The 18,308-nt window shown below is 33.0% G+C and overlaps 1 protein-coding gene across 2 annotated transcripts; it reads left to right on the plus strand.

Moving 5' to 3' along the window:
• The first annotated feature begins 1,943 nt into the window (after positions 1-1,943).
• Positions 1,944-3,103, plus strand: PSAO (photosystem I subunit O). Of its 2 annotated transcripts, none has more exons than XM_089810242.1 (4): positions 1,944-2,081; positions 2,207-2,282; positions 2,364-2,543; positions 2,790-3,103. In XM_089810242.1, exons 1-4 carry the CDS (start codon positions 1,982-1,984, stop codon positions 2,875-2,877), a joined length of 444 nt encoding a protein of 147 aa, XP_089666368.1. In that variant the 5' UTR covers positions 1,944-1,981; the 3' UTR covers positions 2,878-3,103. The 2 variants fall into 2 exon arrangements, with proteins under 2 accessions (XP_089666368.1, XP_089666370.1); XM_089810244.1 differs by having other exon boundaries at positions 2,216-2,282.
• Positions 3,104-18,308: the final 15,205 nt, after the last annotated feature.

An 18,308-nucleotide genomic window follows, 5' to 3' on the forward strand; every position in this document is an offset into this window, starting at 1 on the left:
AAGGGCCCCTCTCATTTGGATGGGCATGTCAATAATTCGATGTTGTCCCATGATGGTAAGTCTCTTCCTAATTCCACTAGGGGTACATCTTTGGAAGGTGTTGCATCTCTATCCAACGACGGAACTAGAGGTGTGTTTGTTGTCTCTACAAATAGTAACTCAACCAACTTCTCTAGTGTCATTATTTCTACTTCTCTTCCTGATCCAAAGGAGACTATTGCCCCTATTACAATAAGAAATGTTGTCCCCTCTGTTGGTATTAGCTCTGCATCACTTGGTAAGCATGGTATGCTTGTCACTATTGGTGTTGGCTCTGCCTCTTTGGGTGACCCTGCTATCCTTATCGCTATTGGTTCTAATAGATCCATAGAATCATTGGCTTGGTATTCTGCGACAATCAAGGTCAAAGATGGATGGATTATTATCAAAGGAAACTATTCAAAGAACCCCTCTCATTCTTTCAAGATGACCCTTAGATCCCACTAGCTATTTTTTCCTTTTTTGTGGGGCAACTTGTTGATTTAGTGTATATCCTTTTCTAGTTTGCCAGCATATATTTGTGGGGGTTGTAAGTTGTTTGACAACCCCTTTTTTGTCTGTCTTATTTTGTATCCATTTCTAGAGCTTATTGCATATCTTTTGTTGTGGGTTTCATGTCCCTTTATTTAAAACCTGCTTTTTATCATGTTTTAGGGTCCCTTCAAAACCTATTGTCATGTAGTCAAAAAATAAATGATAATTGTTAAGAGCATATTAAAAATTAATGTACAGTTATTTATCTAAAATGATATTCAAGTCAACCAATTAATATGTGATGATTAAATCATAATGTTGTTATTTCCACCAAATTTCAAACCCTCATTATTCATTATAACTGTGGACAATTTTCCCTTGTTGATCTATTGTTCTTGTTAGTTTTAACCTTTGTATTGACATTGTTGGTGTTTATGTGTGTGACTTCGTGATATGAACTCTTATTGTATAGGTGTGCTTACATGTGTTTTTGCCTTTGTTGGACTTAGACTCAGGCATTTGGACTATGTATGTTAATTGTGTGCATTTATAGTGGAGATCAAGCCCCCTAATTGGAACCTCACTTGACTTGAACCAAATTAAAAATTGTCATATTACCAATACAAAAAGAATTGAACCTATGAAGAAAATCCTCGCAACTGTATTAGCTCTTGGGGAAGCTGAATTTTCATCAAAATTTTCTTATCCATTTGTAATGCATGTAGACTTAGTTCATTTTCACAAACTTCCAAATAAACAATGTTAATTAAAAAGTTCAAATATTATACATGACATAATTACTCAAAATAATGTAATGTCATAAATTATATATAATGTGATTCTCCATCATATGATACTTCCTACATCTCATACACACCTAACTACATATTTTATATGATTGTGAACTATTGTGCTTGAAAGTTTGAACCTTAACATTGATGTTGTTGGTGTTCCGTATTAGTGATTTCATACTCCACACACTTGTTGAGCCAATTTACTCATAAGTTTTGGTATCGTCATTAGACTACTAAATACACATGTTTGAATTACGTAGATTATATTAAATATATGATCTCCATTTATAACTTAACATGACACAAACTAAACTAGACTAAAAGTTTACATATCTCCAATAATTTAACACTAAAATATTTAATAAATACTAAATCTACCACTTGTTATATCCTCCTACAACACACTAAAGCATTAGAGATTACTCTTTAGTCGTTAATGGGTCATTTTACCTAAAGCTATAAATACCCTAGTGTGGGTACATGTACTTTGGTTAAATCAGACTAAGAGCCAAGAAGGGGAAGGGAGCATACCCAACCTTATCCACATCATCGAAAATCTAATGCCCCTATTGGCTCCTCTCCTTATCCACTCATCCTTCCTATCTTGACAAACACAATTTGGTAACTATCAGACCCATCTCTCATTCATCCTATCTCCCTCATCTTCACCTCCAATGGCAACAATGGCGGCAGCAGCTCTTGCATCTCCAGCAGGCCTTGCCACCTCATCTGCCCTTTCCAAATCTCCTCGATGCATGCTTAATCAAACCTCTGGTATGAATTTTCTCCACGACATTTTTATTCTTTTCTTATCTTTTTTCTCTCAAAAACCCACAATATATACATTATTGGGTTATTGGCCTTCAATATGGATTCATTTCATTTCATTTCTTATGTAGAGTTTGCAGGGTCCTCTTTGAAGCTTGGAAGTCCTCTAAGAAAGCAAAAGACGAGGGCACCTGCAACAATTACATGGTTGAGAACTTAATATGGTTTTTGTTATCACTATTTCTCCATTTATAGCTAAATGATGAATTGGGTTTGGGATTATTGCAGCTTTCAGAGAGATTGGTTGAGGAAAGACTTCTCTGTGATAGGATTTGGTCTGATTGGGTGGATTGCTCCTTCAAGCGTTCCCGCCATTAAAGGAGAAAGCTTGACTGGCCTCTTCTTTCAGAGCATTGGCAATGAGCTTTCCCATTGGCCCACTGGCCCTGCACTCTCTTCTCCTTTCTGGTAATGTTATATCTCATGTAAATATATACATCATAGATTTTGCTTATAGATTGAATTTTGTGAAGTGATTCATTATCAGCATGTCTTTCTAAAACCCAATTTTTCTGTTTATGAATTGCTGAGAGTAATTCAAAATGCTGAATGTAAAAACAATTTAATTCAAAAGATTACAACTATATCTCAACATTTAGTTCATAAAATTGAGGTTAAGCTATAACAAATCCTGGGTTTGTGTTTAATGGGCAGGTTGTGGCTGATCTGCTGGCATTTGGGATTGTTCTTGTGCCTCACTTTTGGGCAAATTGGTTTCAAGGGAAGGGGTGAATACTTCTGAGGGTTTTGGCCTGCATTTTGTTTTCCAATGTAAATCTAAGTTCTTTTTTCTATTAAGAAGAAGCAAAAGTTTGTGGGTATGTATGAATATTTTGTTATCTGATTGTAATTTTTCCCAATCCGCTGTATTGTCTCATCCTGTTTAAGTCCAGGAGAGCTGTATTAACATGATAAAAAATTCTCTGCAGAGTTCTGCAAATAAAATTGTTAGAATATGATTAATGAAATGTATGACCACGCATGCATGTGATTTGTATTCCAAAAATTCCCTAGATTACTCCAGATGTTTTTAAAACAAGTCTCATTTATATTTAACCTGGTAAGCACATGAAATCGTGAGTTAATTAATAAAAACCTGGTAAGCACATGAAATCGCAAGTTAATTAATAATATCAGATTTTTCCAATTCATTTCTACTATCAATTTTGTTTCTAGATTCGATTGTATATGCTTTTTAACATCAATCTTTTGGATCACATCCATCATGAAGATAGAAGAACATAATAAAGAAACAAAGAAAAAATTATAATGATTAGAAAATTAATAATCACTAAATTAAAAACAATGTAACCCCGGTACTGGGTACATCAGGATGGGAAGAAAATGGGTTTCATTTTCGGGATGGCGGGGGGATGGCCAAGGGATGGTGGCAAGGGGAGGACAAGGCAAGGAGGTATGTTGTATGGTATACATATAGAACTTGAAATGCTTGTTATGAAATGATGTTTCAATAGAACATACCAAATTAGAATACTTGAACATATCAAGATTGCAACATGAACTAGAACAATTGAACATTTAACATAGTAACACATTACATACCCAATAGTAACATTCAAAAAACAAAATTCAAATAGAAATCCAAGTGTCCATTCCAGTAGAAGCATGGTTGTGGAATGACGAAAGTTGGGCTACTTGGGTGCGCAAGTACCCCGTACGGGGATATCTCGGGGATGGGTACTTCAAGGTTTTGTAGGTGGGTGTGAGTCCCCGTGTTACACTGAAATTAAAATTGGATAGGTTTTTAAACAAAACATGGATAATTTTTAACACCTTAGCTATCCAAAGAAAATTTGACTAGAGGAGCTTCCTAACTTTTTTAACTATTGCTTTTCAATTGTTAAATTCTTGAACATAGAATGGTTAGTTGAAATGTTTCAAATTTGATAATTTGAAATCAAATTTTGTTGTATATTTAATTAAAATAAATGATAAAAATGTATATCTTGTATTTTTATTTCTTTATATTTTTTAATTTCATGTTATACTATCTAGATATGCTAAATGCTACATAATGTTAGAATTTAACTAATCTATTTTGACATGGTAAACAATCACACATTTTAAACATAGTTACTTTATCTATAAGATTTCTATCTTCATAGAATAGGAAACAACCATGTTCATGTCTTCTAAACTAGGATGTGCTTGTAGCCTAGAATTACAAATCTGAATTTTAAATCTCAAGTTTCTTGAGTTATACTTTTTCAAAATGTAAATGTTGATATGTAGACAACAATGCCAAAAGTTTCAAGTTGTGCATTATATTTATGGGGATTACCTCAAGTCACTTAAATTATCAATTATCAAATTCTAACATTTATGTTTGTGTTTTAGCTATAGTTAACTACATTAGCCTTAATTGTGAACCATTTTGGAATAATATTTGTGTTTCTACTTGACATTATTTTTATCCTTATAAATGATTAATCTGGGTTAGCTACTATCAAATAAGTTAATGATCATCCATCAACCTATAAGCTTGTAATGGATATTCTAAATATTTTGATGCTATAAAAAATTCATAATAGAAATATAACATTCCTAAAAAACATTACAGATAGGTTTAGACTATCACTATTATGTCTAGTTGTATAAGAATACCATTTTAGTTGTAAACTAAGTACTAAGAATTTACTTTTAGATATAAATTGTATACATATAACAAAAGAAATAGTTACACAACAAAGTACAATACAACAAGTGACCCTAATTTGAGATCAAGGTAATAGAAGCTTACGATAAATGCATAGAAAAAGTACTCAAGTGTAATGTGCTAAAATTGTAAGGTTGAACTAGAACAAAAAAATGGAATTCTTAGAATCTAATAAAAAACAATTTTAATAACGACCTTTGATCATGCTAATACTAGCCTTTAGGAGGAGGTATACAAGATTTATTGAATTTTATTGTATCTGTATATATTAATATAATGTAGAGAGGAGATATTTGAATCAAATTTATAGCTAGGGAAAGAAAATTGTTTGAGAACCTTCGGATCCTACTTCAAAGTCCACCTCAATTAGTATCATACCTAGTCTTCTTGATGTAGTCAAGAAATGATAGTTCAACTTAGGAGATGTCCAACCTTGCAAATGGAGTCAACACGACTGAATAAGAAAAATAGAGATACCAAAAAATAGAGTAAACTAGTTAAGCCAATAGTTCATTGACATAAAACTGAAAGTTTATCCAATTAGCCTATGAATATGGAGTCCTACATTCTACAAATACAAGCTTGATTATTTACGAAATCAAATACTATCCTTCAAGCTATCCTCTATCTTTTCCATGCTCCTAAACAAGAATAATTAGCCTACTTATATAAAAGATTACCACCCACAAGTCATCTTATCTAATCAACAATCTCCAAGATAAAGAAATGTATCACAAACACATAGATAAGGATCTGAATCCATAATTACACCTGAAATAGACACATCACAATGTGCAAGCATGTATATAGAGATTGCCTACATGTTAAGAACATGGAACAATGTTCCAATTAATTTCATTAGTTATAAATGACCATTAGAAGCCAAATCTTGTCCACCTAGTTATTAGAAAAAGAAACCAAACATAGGACCCGACCAACCATAAGATATCTTCATATAGAAATATTGGGACGAGTTGTGGAGCTAGACATATGATCTCCATGATGCCTAGATCACACCATAAGGATCACATAAGATAATGAGCCAACTAGAATGATCATTACCTAGAACAATGAAACTACTCAACTCTAACGTAACAATAGGTAAACAAATTTTTTTTTTTTCTTCGGTGATACATGATTGCCAAGAATCCAGGATGCTCTTTCTTTGGACACTTGGGGTTAATTGATGATGCCAAATAATTGCATAGATCTTTAGACCCAGACTTCATTTTGATGTTTATTTTAACAACCTACGTGGTCAAGAATATGAAATTATACATCACAACTCTCTTCCTTCTTAACTCTGATTTGCATATTCTATGCATTGGAAAAAACTAGACAACAAATCATCAGACAAGACCAAATTGACCAATCAAAAATCAAGTGTTAGATCTATATTCCACTTCACAAACCCTTTTGACACCTTCATCCACTTATATCCATTCATGTCCAACTTCCAACCATACTCTAGCATCTATTTGTCAACAATACTGAATTGATTACCTCCTATGAATGAACCACTATGATCCTTTATCATTTATCAGATTTAGATCCATCCATCAAATCTTTTTACAATTGTACACCCTTCATTACTTCTTCAACCGCCTACTGAAAATTACTTCTCATTCCTTTATACGTAGCAATTTGATCTTCTAAGATGTAAGTCTTCAAATCTATCTTCATATTGAGTCATAGTATGTCCATCCTCAAGTACACATATTTTATCCTACCAAAGAAATATTACTCATCTTTCCATACCTCCATTATGACACATATAACAACAATATCTTTCTACACAAAGCAACTTGATCAATATAATCAATCAAGAAACTTATGTTTTCTCTCACATCCACAAAGTGATCTTTTCAAAAAATCACTACTCAACCGAAACAAATCAGTTTGCAAATCTTTACCAATAATAGGATCATCATCACAAATGAAAAATCTATAAAAAATGTCCTTACAAAGATTAAAAATTTGATAAAAATTCATACCCTCACACTTATTAACAATAATAATGCTATTAGCACTATTAGACATACTGTTAACCCCAACAATAGTAAGCCCATTCAACAAAACCAACTAGGTTAACCTCCTTATCATCAAAACCCTCATTGTCAACCTTAACAAAAAGATAATCTTCAACCAACCCATCGGATCTAGTTAACTGATCATGACAATCAACCATGCATCCATGCCTTCCTTAACCTCTAAAACTTGTAAGAAAAATAAAATTCATAGACTTATTTACCTCATTCTTAGTAGAAACCTAAAATTGTATCTTCTACCTTAAAATTAAATTATTTTAAGAAGCCAAATAATCTTCTTCTTGATCAATATATGACAACTCGACATTTGTAATCTCAACTACTCTAACATTATTGAACTCTTATTTAATAAATACATTTCCAAAAAATTCATATCTTTAACATGCAGACCTCCTAATATATCTTTGGTTTTATTCTCATCTTATCTATGAATTCATTCATCATCAACCCTAACCATCGTTCTTCTCATCAGTTACATATCTTCCAATCCATAGTGCAATTGCCTCAACTTGACAAATGGGCTACAAGATTTCAATTGCTTCTCATTTGGAAATATATTGAACTTGTCTTTGACCTTCCTCTAATTTACAATATATTCACCCAAAGTATGTCTCATTAGCCCACACCAAGTTTGACAACCTCCAATAACTTACTCTTGATCTATCCTTGCACAAATCTTTTGTAATCACAACTTAGATTTGCATTGTTCCATCCAACAAAAAATCCTCCAAGATTTTAAAAGCTCAAGGGACAAAATATTAAATCTCAAAAATAATAGTTATAAATTCTTTGAGTTTCTTGAAATGACAATAAAATCTAAGCCACATGCATATGAAGTGGATGGAGAGCATACAAGCTTTCAATTTCAATATAAACAACAAGAAAGGGTAGGCTAATAAGGTAGAAGATTCTCTAAGAACTAGGGCACTCATAGCTCAGGAAATCCAATTACAAAGTATAGGAATGGAAGCCTTGAAGTACATATATCACACTGATGATGACTTCAAACAAGCCTACAAAAGTTGCACACAATTTGAGAACAACTTCTACTTAGACTTTTCTAACTTTGTTTTGCAATGACTATTTTTTAAAGGGAGCCAACTTTCTATGCCAAAGTGTTCCATGAGGGGAACAATACTGTGGGAGAAACATTGTGGAGATCTTAGGGGGTCACTTTGTTGGAATTTATAAGTGGGAAGATTTACTTCTGGGGGGGGGGGTTGAATCAGAAGTAACAAACTTTAACCTCTAAAACTTCTTAACTGAAATCAATCACATGCATGTAACACATTTAATTTACATGAAAGTAAAGACATGCATGAAAATAGATAACACAAGATTTGATCACCCAAAAACCCTCCAAAATGAGAAGGTAAAACTGGAGTGGGGATGACATGCACAACTTATCATTGCAACAATATGTAACTTGTCAAGGTTACAAAGTTTGAGCATCATCAATGGTCTACCCTGTGAGAGGCCTACCTTGTTAAGGGCTCTAACACCCTATTAATAGTGACCTATCTAAAGGATTTACAAGCACTCACTTGGAATGTCACCCTATTAAAGGATTTACAATATGGCTGTTAAACCAACCTATCATCATAGGATTTTCATTCTCCTAATATAATGGCTAGAAAGTATTGTAGAATGTGTTGAATTGATGACTTACAATCTTCAATTGCAGATTTTAGATCCTTGTATTGTCCAATTTGATATGATCTTTCTTGATCTGATATGAGTCTATTTGAAATGCTAATACTTTGTTCTGATCAACTTGATTTTGCAATGTTGTTCTTCCTCTAAGTCTTCACACCCCTCTAAACTTCACTAGCATTCTCTCCTTCCATTCTCATACCATACATGCATTATGGGGTTTCGACCTCCTTAAAAAAGTTTCGAGACTTAGGGTTAGGTATGAATCTACGATTGAGATTCATCCATCTTTCCCACTCAATTCTTTCCATTTTTCTGATTGGTTGCATGTTGATTTCATAGATAATTAAAAGGATTCGATCTTATCTCTTAGATCCTTTAAGATTCATCTTGAGTCGGCTCAAAAATAGTTTACATTTGAGTTTGTGAGGGCACAAAATCCTATGTTGATTCTGTGTTACTCGCCACTTATGATTACTGATGCTCGACATGTATAGGAATTCTGTCTTGCTTGGCTTCTAAAGGAATTCTATCTTTCTCGACTCCTATACTTTGCTTAGCACATATACTAGCTCGGCATCAATTGTCACTCGACACTTGAAACTTGTTTAGCACTGTCTATCTGCTTGGCACCTGTTGAATTTCTAGCTTGACACATATTGTAGCTCAGTATCTGTATTATACTCGGCATCAACTTATAAATTTCTTAAGTGTGTTGACACTCAATTGTCAAAACCAATCTAAGACCAACATGCTTTGGACTCAAAAAGACATTGGACCTTGTTAGGGGGTAAGTAAAAGAAGTTGGGTCTCACTTTTGGGAAAAAAAATGGAACTATTTTTCCTATTTTTTGAGTTTCTTTTCAACTGATGCCAAAATTTGAAGCACTTAGAGATTGAATATTAGACAATTTTAGGAATACAAATTATAGTGCTCGAAGTCTACTTTATGAATATGTAATTTTTTTGTATCCCCATGTGACAATTTTTTTTTGGTATGAATCTTTAAAAAATATTTTTTTTAAATGGTTATTTTAGGACCATACCAAACTTGTGTATGGACACAATAATTTGACACAAATAAACAAATTTTTGTACATCCTTTTAAAGGAAGTTATCCAACACACCAAATATTGATGATAATATTTTCCTTTAATTTTTTATTAAATAATATTTTTTATTAATTTTAATTGGCTACTAAGCTAATTTTTAAAACCTCTCATGTACAGAGACCATGATTTGATAGAAAAATCACTTTCTTCAAAAATTATGTATTTTCAACTTTAAAAGAATTGAATTTAGATTGATGAGATATACATTAATTTGAGAAAAGTCATAAATTAAATTATTTTTAAAAAGTTTTAGTGAACCTCACTATTTTACATTTAGGTACCAGCTTTGAGTAAAAAAGAATGCAAAAATAATAAATAAAATCATAACACCATAAAATTTACATTTTTGAAATCAAGATAGTGGGAGTTCTAATGAATTTTTGTTTTGTCAAAAAAATTGATTGGAAAGATGCTCTAAAAATTGTGGCAAGGCCCAAATTTGTTAGTTCAATGCCTTAGCCAAATCCTGAGAGGTCATGATGTAGTACAAGGTAGGTATACTACGTCCAAAGGAGATGACCAAGCCTGCAAAAAATATAACACAAAAAAAATACACAAGATATAACTGCAAGCAAACATCAAATCTTTAATTACATCAAATGTTCACCATACATTTCATTGATTCATGAGAAAACTCACTTGATAAAACATACTATATGCTAGGCTATAAGGCCTTCCTAGTTATGGCCATATACATTCTAGATTATAGACCAAATTGTGTTATTCAAGGATCCTCTAAGTATCCACTTGAATGATACTTCTAGACTATCAATTGAATACTACTTTCTAAGACTTGAGGTAATTACATATATAGCCATCACGATACACATGTTGGCTTAGAATTCACAATCTCCAATAATAGCATATATGCATTATAATATAGAACATGTTACCCTCAATTAATTAATGAGTAGATACATAATATATGAGATAACATTATGCAGCCTTAAGTATAGGTCCATACATTAACTAACTACCTAAATCCAAGAGCATACAAGATAAATCTTAAACATAGAACCTCGTCAAATTAAATACCATGCATCATATGAAGAACAACATGGAAAATAAGCACCTAAGAAGATGAAGCATAAATTTCCTTGACTATCACATAAAAGGAAATGCACTTAGCATAAGGATCCATCATATATCCACAATATGAAGCCAACCTCACAAAATCTAGAAATAATAAACAAAGTGTTTGCTAGTACAAATTATTACATAAGCAACTACAAACATAAAACCATAAATATATTTTTTGGGTGATGTAAGATTTCCAATAGCCCAAGGATGTTCATGCATCAAATCAAGGCATAGGCTTGGTCCCACCTATCCTGAAAAAAAAATGACATAGGGGAAAAATCTCACCCCATGCTAAAAATAGGTGCCCATTATTTGAAGTTCAAAAAATGGGTGCCTATTTTTTAAAATTAAACCAGCAATTGAAAATGCATTTTGAATCCAAATCTATTTTAAAAAAACATGCACTTGATTTCAATAATTTTTTAAAGAAAATATGCACTTGTTTTCAAAAATAATATTTTTTTCTGAAAACATACACTTGCTTGTTAAAAATCAAAAGAATGGGCACTCATTTAAAAAAAAATTGGGTGCCCATTGTTTTTGAAATTTGGATCATGCATGCTAGTGTAATATGAGTGCCTATTTTTAAAAGATGAGTGCCCATTTCGAAAGGAGTAAGATCTAAATCCATGATTTTTCATAGTTTTGAGACCCAATTCCTTCTTTCTACCCTAGGCAATATTAATTTTTTTCCAAAGTTGCAAAGTGATGCAAGGAAGGTGGTGGAATCGTGCACTATATGTTAGAAGGAAAATAGGGTATCAACCAATGTAGGCTTTTACCAACCCTTACCAAATCCAAATAGGCCTTGGGATATTTGAGCAAGGATTTTGTACTAGGATTTCCTAGGACTAAAATAGGCTTTCATAACATCTTTGTGGTTGTTGATGGGCTTAGTAAAATGTATCATTTCATCACATGTAAGAAGTCAAATGATTTATGTTACATAGCCCATCTCTTCTTTAAGGAAGTTGTGAGAAATCATGGCTTTCCTTTGTCTATAGTTAGTGATGTAGATTTGGAGTTTGTGGGCCATTTTTGGAGGACCCCATGGAAAAAGTTGGGGACATTGTTATCCTTCGATTATACCTATCATCCCAAAACTAATGGGCATACTGAGGTAGTAAAAATATCATTATAAATCTCCTTAGATATCTGACAAAGGAACATGGACAGAGTTGGGATGTTTTATTGCCACATACATAACTTTCCTATAATGGCTCCATAGACAAAAGCTCAAGAAGAATTCTATTTTAGATTGTGTATGGCATCCACCCAAGAGGTTTCATGGAACTTAGAGACTTAAAGGAGACAAAAAAATGGGAGTGGTCATGATGAAAGTTTTGTAAAGGCCATGAGAGATATTCATAAGTTGGTTAGGGAAGCTCTTAGTCAAAATTTATTGAAAATTATAGCTCAATTTGATTAGAGAACAAGGGATGTACAATTTAGGGAAGGAGACTTGGTAATGGTACACCTTAACAAGGATAGGTTACCAAAAGAAAGCTACATCAACCTGAAGATAAGGAGGATATGCCCCTATAAAATCCTCTCCAAATATGGAAACAATGCCTATAAGATAGACTTGTCATCATCATCATCATCATCATCATCATCAGTGTGTGTGTGTGTGTGTGTGTGTGTGTGTGTGTGTGTGTGTGTGTGTGTGTGTGTATTAGACTTGATACCCTTTAGATGTTAGACATCTACCAAAATAGGAGATGAAGAGTTCAAGGATAACATAAAGGACTGAATTGCAGACTCGCCTCTTATAGTTGAACATGAAATGGAGAGGATTTTAGATAGTGAGATATAAAATTAGACAAGAAAAGAGGTGTATATGGAGCACTTGGTCAAGTGGAAATAAAATCCAACATCAAAGGCTACTTGGTTGAAGGAGGAACATATTATAGAAAAGAAGAGATTTAGAATAGTTAGTCTCTAAGAGGACTTGAGACTTTCCTATCAGGGGAACTATGGTGCAAAAGCACACAAGATCATGAATAAAGTCCAAGTTAAGGGATGGTATAGGTTTAGAAAACAATTCTCTATCAATACCCATAAGTCATATTTTATAATTTTGTAATGAGATTGTTAGGAGTGATGTCAAAGTTTGGGTAGCCATCTAGGGTCATATGGGCCAAAATTATGTAATTATTGTTCCAAGGGTCAATTTGATTTGTAATGGTCATGAAGGACCTATTAAAATATAAGATGGTCTAATAGTGTCATTTAATAGGTGTTGGATAGCTTTATCAGGTATACCAAATTGACATGGCAAAAGTTGCATTTCTTACTAAAAAGTTACAACTTTTCATTTAATAATTGCTCCGAACAACTAACCAATTCAAATGACGGTTGAAGTCAGTTGGGGAAGTTGTAAAAAATTATAAATTCCCTTGGATCATATCAAGAGGATGGTTGGAAGATTTTGGATGAAGAAGCAACAAAAACTTGTCTGATTTCTTTATCTAATTTATTGTGTACGAACCTTCTTGTAGGAATAATTGATTGGTATGGATTAATGAGTGCCAAAGTTGGAAATTACATTAAATATATTCACTTTCTCAGTTTGATTTCCATTCAAAGAATTTGTGAAATTTTTTGTACACTAGTTTGGTTGGACATCATAACCTAGGGTTCAATGTAATTAAATATGCCTCTAGTTTGAATTTCCACTGTTAAAAATTTATGGCTCAAGGGGAAATTCAAGCTATGAGAATATACTTAGAATGTTTTTAGATTCAATTATGCTACTATTTTTTCATCAATGGTTCATATCATACTCTATGATCCATCATCAAGATGTAGAAAGATCTTTCTTCATCTTGATGATGGATCACAGAGTGTGATCTAAAATGTTGATGCAAAAATAGTAACACAATTGAATCCAGAAACACTATACAAGAATTCTATGGATTGTGCAAATATTATCTCTACTATGAGGATATACTTTAATATTTTAAAAAATAGACATAGAGGTTAGGGAATTTGTGAGAAAATTGATGTCCTAGCCCTATATCTCCATGTGCATGGAAAACAACATAGTGCAATTTTGATTGCAGATGATGGGGTGGAGTGGATAAGTTGAAATCTAAGGTGGATTTAGAGGTCTTGGATATATCCCAAGCTAACTGAGGGATTCTTTAGGTTCTAAAGTCAATAAAACAAGGAGTTTCTTTGTAACTTGAGCCAATTTGGCCTAATTACTAAAATAGCCCTATGACCATTTAGGTAGGAGTTGTGTGAGTTAGAACTTGGTTCTCTACAGTTTGATAGTACTCCCAAAATGGTACCTAGAAATGCCATTTTTTTGCAGGGTCTTGTGGAGGAATTCAATGGAAGGCTCTAAAAACTAAATAGGCAAGCCTAACTGAATTAGGTCTCCTAATTATGCTTAACTTTGCCAATTTTGGTTGTAATGTGTTGTGAAGGATAAAAGTTACTTAAATCACTTGTTTTGGTGATATAAGGTTATTAAGGGTCCATTCCACACATGTGAAGTGGTAATAGGTCATATTGAGGGTTCTAGTGGAGTTTGAGGGTTTGAACCTCAAGGAAAATGCAAAGTTTTGAGAGGAATAAAATGATGGGAAGAGTTGAGAACTCTTAGGGGTTTTAGAAGTTCTCAAATTTGGGGATAGTGATCTAGTACAAGTCACCCTTGATGTTGAAGATCATCCTTGTTTTGGAGAAGTGTATCCTTATGTTGTTTAGGACCCATTATAACCCATATATTGTGGCACGTTAGAGGATTTATTGGCCTCCCCATTAGTGGGGCAATTTTTGGGGCCTAATGGCTATCTTAGAATCAGGCGTGGTAACCCATTATTTAAACAATTGGGCACTTAATTTATAAAATGGGCACATAGTTCATACTCAATAGCCAAATACAAATTTGGCAACCATTTTTTGAATTCAAAATATGGGCTCCTAATTTTAAAGACATGGATGATAACCATCACTTAGCCACAGGTTTTGGCTTAGATAAAAGCATGGTATAGGCTTGGTGTGACCAAGCCTAGGCCTTGACCTCTCAAAATTTGGCAAAGGCAATTAATTGACAAATTTGAGCTTTGCCATAGTGTTTATTGTCAAGTTCGATCGATTGTTTTGACAAAAGAAAAACCTTTGGAGCTCTTACTGTTTTGATTTTAGAAATATAAATTTTGTAGTGCTATGATTTTCTTTACTATTTTTATATTATTTATTAATTAAAAGAGTCACCTAAACATAAAATAGTGAGGTTCACAAATACTTTAATAACTTTTTTTAATTTTAGTTTTTTCTTAAATTAATTTAAATGTCATCAATATGCATACAATTCTTTTGAAGTTAAAAATATTTTTTTTTAAAGTAAAATTTGGTCAAATTATGGTGTCCCACATGTGAGGTTTTTAAATTATCTTAATCGCCAATTAAAAACTTATCAAAAAGTTATTTAATAAAAATTAAGGAAAAATATTCTCATCAATATTTGGTGTGTCAGGTAACTTTCTTTAAAAGGATTAAAAAATAAAATCATTTATTTGTGTCAAATTATTCTGTGTATACACAAGTGTGGTATGGTCCTAAAACAAACATTTTTAAAAAGTGATTTTTAAAAATCTATATTAAAAAAATTCTATCATATGGGTATTCAAATAAATTACATATTCAAAAAGTAAACTCCAAGCACTACAATTTCTATTATTGATTTTTTTTTTTAATTTAAACTCTAAATGTAAAATTTTGATATCATTTGACAAGAAATTCCAAAAATAGAAAAAACATTCCATTTTTGTCCAAAAGTGAGACCCAACTTCTTACAGTGGCCCTAAAGAATGAACTAGCAATTGATTATTATTTTTAAACAACTTAGTAAATATAAAAGTACAATTTATCAATCAACAAACATAAACTGTAGAATAGAAATCTAATTCAAAATAATCTCAAATTTAAAAGAAAAATGTACATGAAATCTCCCAAGTTTCAAATTAAAGATTGTCACAATATACAATTAATGAGACAAGAAACTCCAATAAAGATTTACAGTTATGGTTTCCCATACAAGCAATTAAGCCTTCTAATTTCTTATTCAAGACAACATTCTGAAAGACTAACTGACACTTGAACTTCATCATAAGAAAGAAGATAGTAAGAATCTCTAAAGCTCTTCAAAACAATTATACTTGCAAGTAGTTTGAATGAAGTTTCACTCCAAAAGTACAAGAAACTACAACACTTTGAAGATAGAACTGGATAAATCTAGAGAAGAAAGAAATTGCAACTCAAAGGAAAAAAAGGTCATTAGTGACCAACAAAAAAATTTGAACCTTCACTAGAAGTCATAATTATCTAGGTTACCAGTAATAATTTTCTTAGCTACATAAAGCATATAAGAAGCCATAATTGCTATTGTACATCTAGTTTTCTTCATGGTGACCTTCGTGAGGAGATCTATATAGAGCAGCCATAGGGCTTCCTTCAAGATTCTTCACTTGTGTGTCATCTTCAGAAGTCTCTCTATGGCCTCAAATAGGCTCCTCGAGCCTAGTATGCCAAGATGGACTCCTTCCTTCTATCAGTTGGGTTCACTCGGTGCCATTCTAATCCTAATGTCTACATTCTACAATAGGGTGATTCACTTCTATTTTTTGTTTTTTATGTTGATGACTTGCTAATTAGAGGAAGTTCTTCATCCACCAATAAGGCTATCAAAGTTGCCCTTTAGGACAATTTTTTGATGACTGACTTGGGCTTGTTACATTACTTTCTTGGGATTGAGATCTTTCAATCTCCTTTCGGGATCACCATCACATAGTCCAAGTATGCTCTAGATTTACTCTTGAGTTTTCATATGGTTGACTATAAGCCTACTCTGACTCCCTTCCTTTTTGGAGTCAAACTTGAGGCTCAGTGTTCTCCACTTGTTGATGGCACTTTGTACACCACTTGTTGGGAGTCTCATTTATTTGACTCATATGAGACCTGACATCTCATATGTTATAGGCATGGTCTCTCGATTCATGCGAGAGCCTCATGAGCTACACTAGAAAATAGACAAGTGGATCCTTCACTACATTTAGGGTTCTCACAGTTTTGGGATTCACTACATAGCAGGTATTGAGCTTGATTTGGTGAGCTACACAGATTTAGATTGGGCAGGTGATTCTCAGGATCACAAGTCTACTTTAGGTTACAACTTCTCACTTGGTTTAGGTCATGTTTTTTGGTCAAGCAAAAAGAAGTCTACTATTGCTCTATCTTCTACTGAGGTTGAGTATTAGGGGGTTGTAAATGTTTCCACTGAGGCCATTTGGCTTCAACATCTTCTCAATGAGTTTGGTATCTAGATTATACGACCATCAATCATATTTTGTGACAACTAGAGTGCCTTTTAAATCTCACAGAATTCGGTCCATCATCAACAGACTAAACACATAGAGGTCCACATGCACTACATCCAGGAGCTCATCCATGGTCATGTCATCAACCTTTGCTATTGTTCGACTTCTGAGCAGGTTGTTGATATCTTCACCAAACCCTTCACTAAGAGCAAGTTCCTTCATTTGCAAGCTTTGCTAGGGGTGTGGGATGCTTCATCTTTTGGGGGGCCTCTTTCTCTCACTCGGAGTCCTGACTTTTTTTTTGGGGGTCTCTTTTCTCTCTCTTTTGGGGGAATTTTATGTACATGGGTACCTCATCAGGCTTGACTTGTCGAGACCCATTTCTACATCCACCTAAGCTTCGCTTATGGGGGGGTGTTACTATAATTTTTTATTTTCTAGTAGGTTATTTATTTTTCCCTATATTGCTAGGTTTTTCCTACACTTTTAATAATCTTTCTTAGGTTAATAAAGCATGTCTTATTAGGTGAATAGTTGTGAGGTATCACCTTCTTACATGTGAGCATGCATTAGCTATCTTGGGAAGATACTTTTCTATCTTTAGTCCGATAGATGGTTGCTCCTCATTGGTTGATGTTGCCATATCCTCCCTCTTCCTAGCCTATATAAGCATGCTACCTAGCTTGTATTTGCATCTCTTGCTTTTGCATCCTCTTAATGCTATTTTTCTTCTAGCATTTGAATTACTCTCTTGGAGATAACTCTGTGTTGCTATTTTGATTTTTTATCATTTGCATTCATAATAAATATATATCTATTCTTTGTGCTAGTTTTCTAGGTTATTAATCTTTTCAGATTCTAACAATCAATATTTGGTGTGTCAGGTAACTTTCTTTAAAAGGATTCACAAAAATTCATTTATTTGTGTCAAATTATTTTGTGCATACACGAGTGTGGTATGGTCCTAAAACAAACTTTTAAAAAAAGTAATTTTTAAAGACTATATCAAAATAACAAATTTGTCATATGGGTATTCAAATAAATTACATATTCAAAAAGTAAACTCCAAGCACTAAAATTTCTCTTATTGAAGTTTTCTGATATTTAAACTATAAATGTGTCAAATTTTGACACTATTTGATGAAAATTTCAAAAATAGGAAAAAAACATCATTTTTGTCTAAAAAGTGAGTGTAGTGCCTCTCCCATTTGACTTCTGTAAGTCATCCTGATGGATGCAACCTTGCTGATCTTTTGTTGTGATGGGATCATGAT

This window comes from Cupressus sempervirens, chromosome 11 (assembly GCF_028749045.1).
Source record: "Cupressus sempervirens isolate cs-2001-9-10 chromosome 11, ASM2874904v1, whole genome shotgun sequence".
NCBI classification, from domain to species: domain Eukaryota; kingdom Viridiplantae; phylum Streptophyta; class Pinopsida; order Cupressales; family Cupressaceae; genus Cupressus; species Cupressus sempervirens.

Coding starts and splice junctions, on each gene's coding strand:
- PSAO (XM_089810242.1), top strand. CDS start 1,982: ATGGCAACAATGGCGGCAGCAGCTCTTGCATCTCCAGCAGGCCTTGCC. Junction 2,283..2,363: donor GCACCTGCAACAATTACATG/GTTGAGAACTTA, acceptor GGATTATTGCAG/CTTTCAGAGAGATTGGTTGA. Junction 2,544..2,789: donor GCACTCTCTTCTCCTTTCTG/GTAATGTTATAT, acceptor TTTAATGGGCAG/GTTGTGGCTGATCTGCTGGC.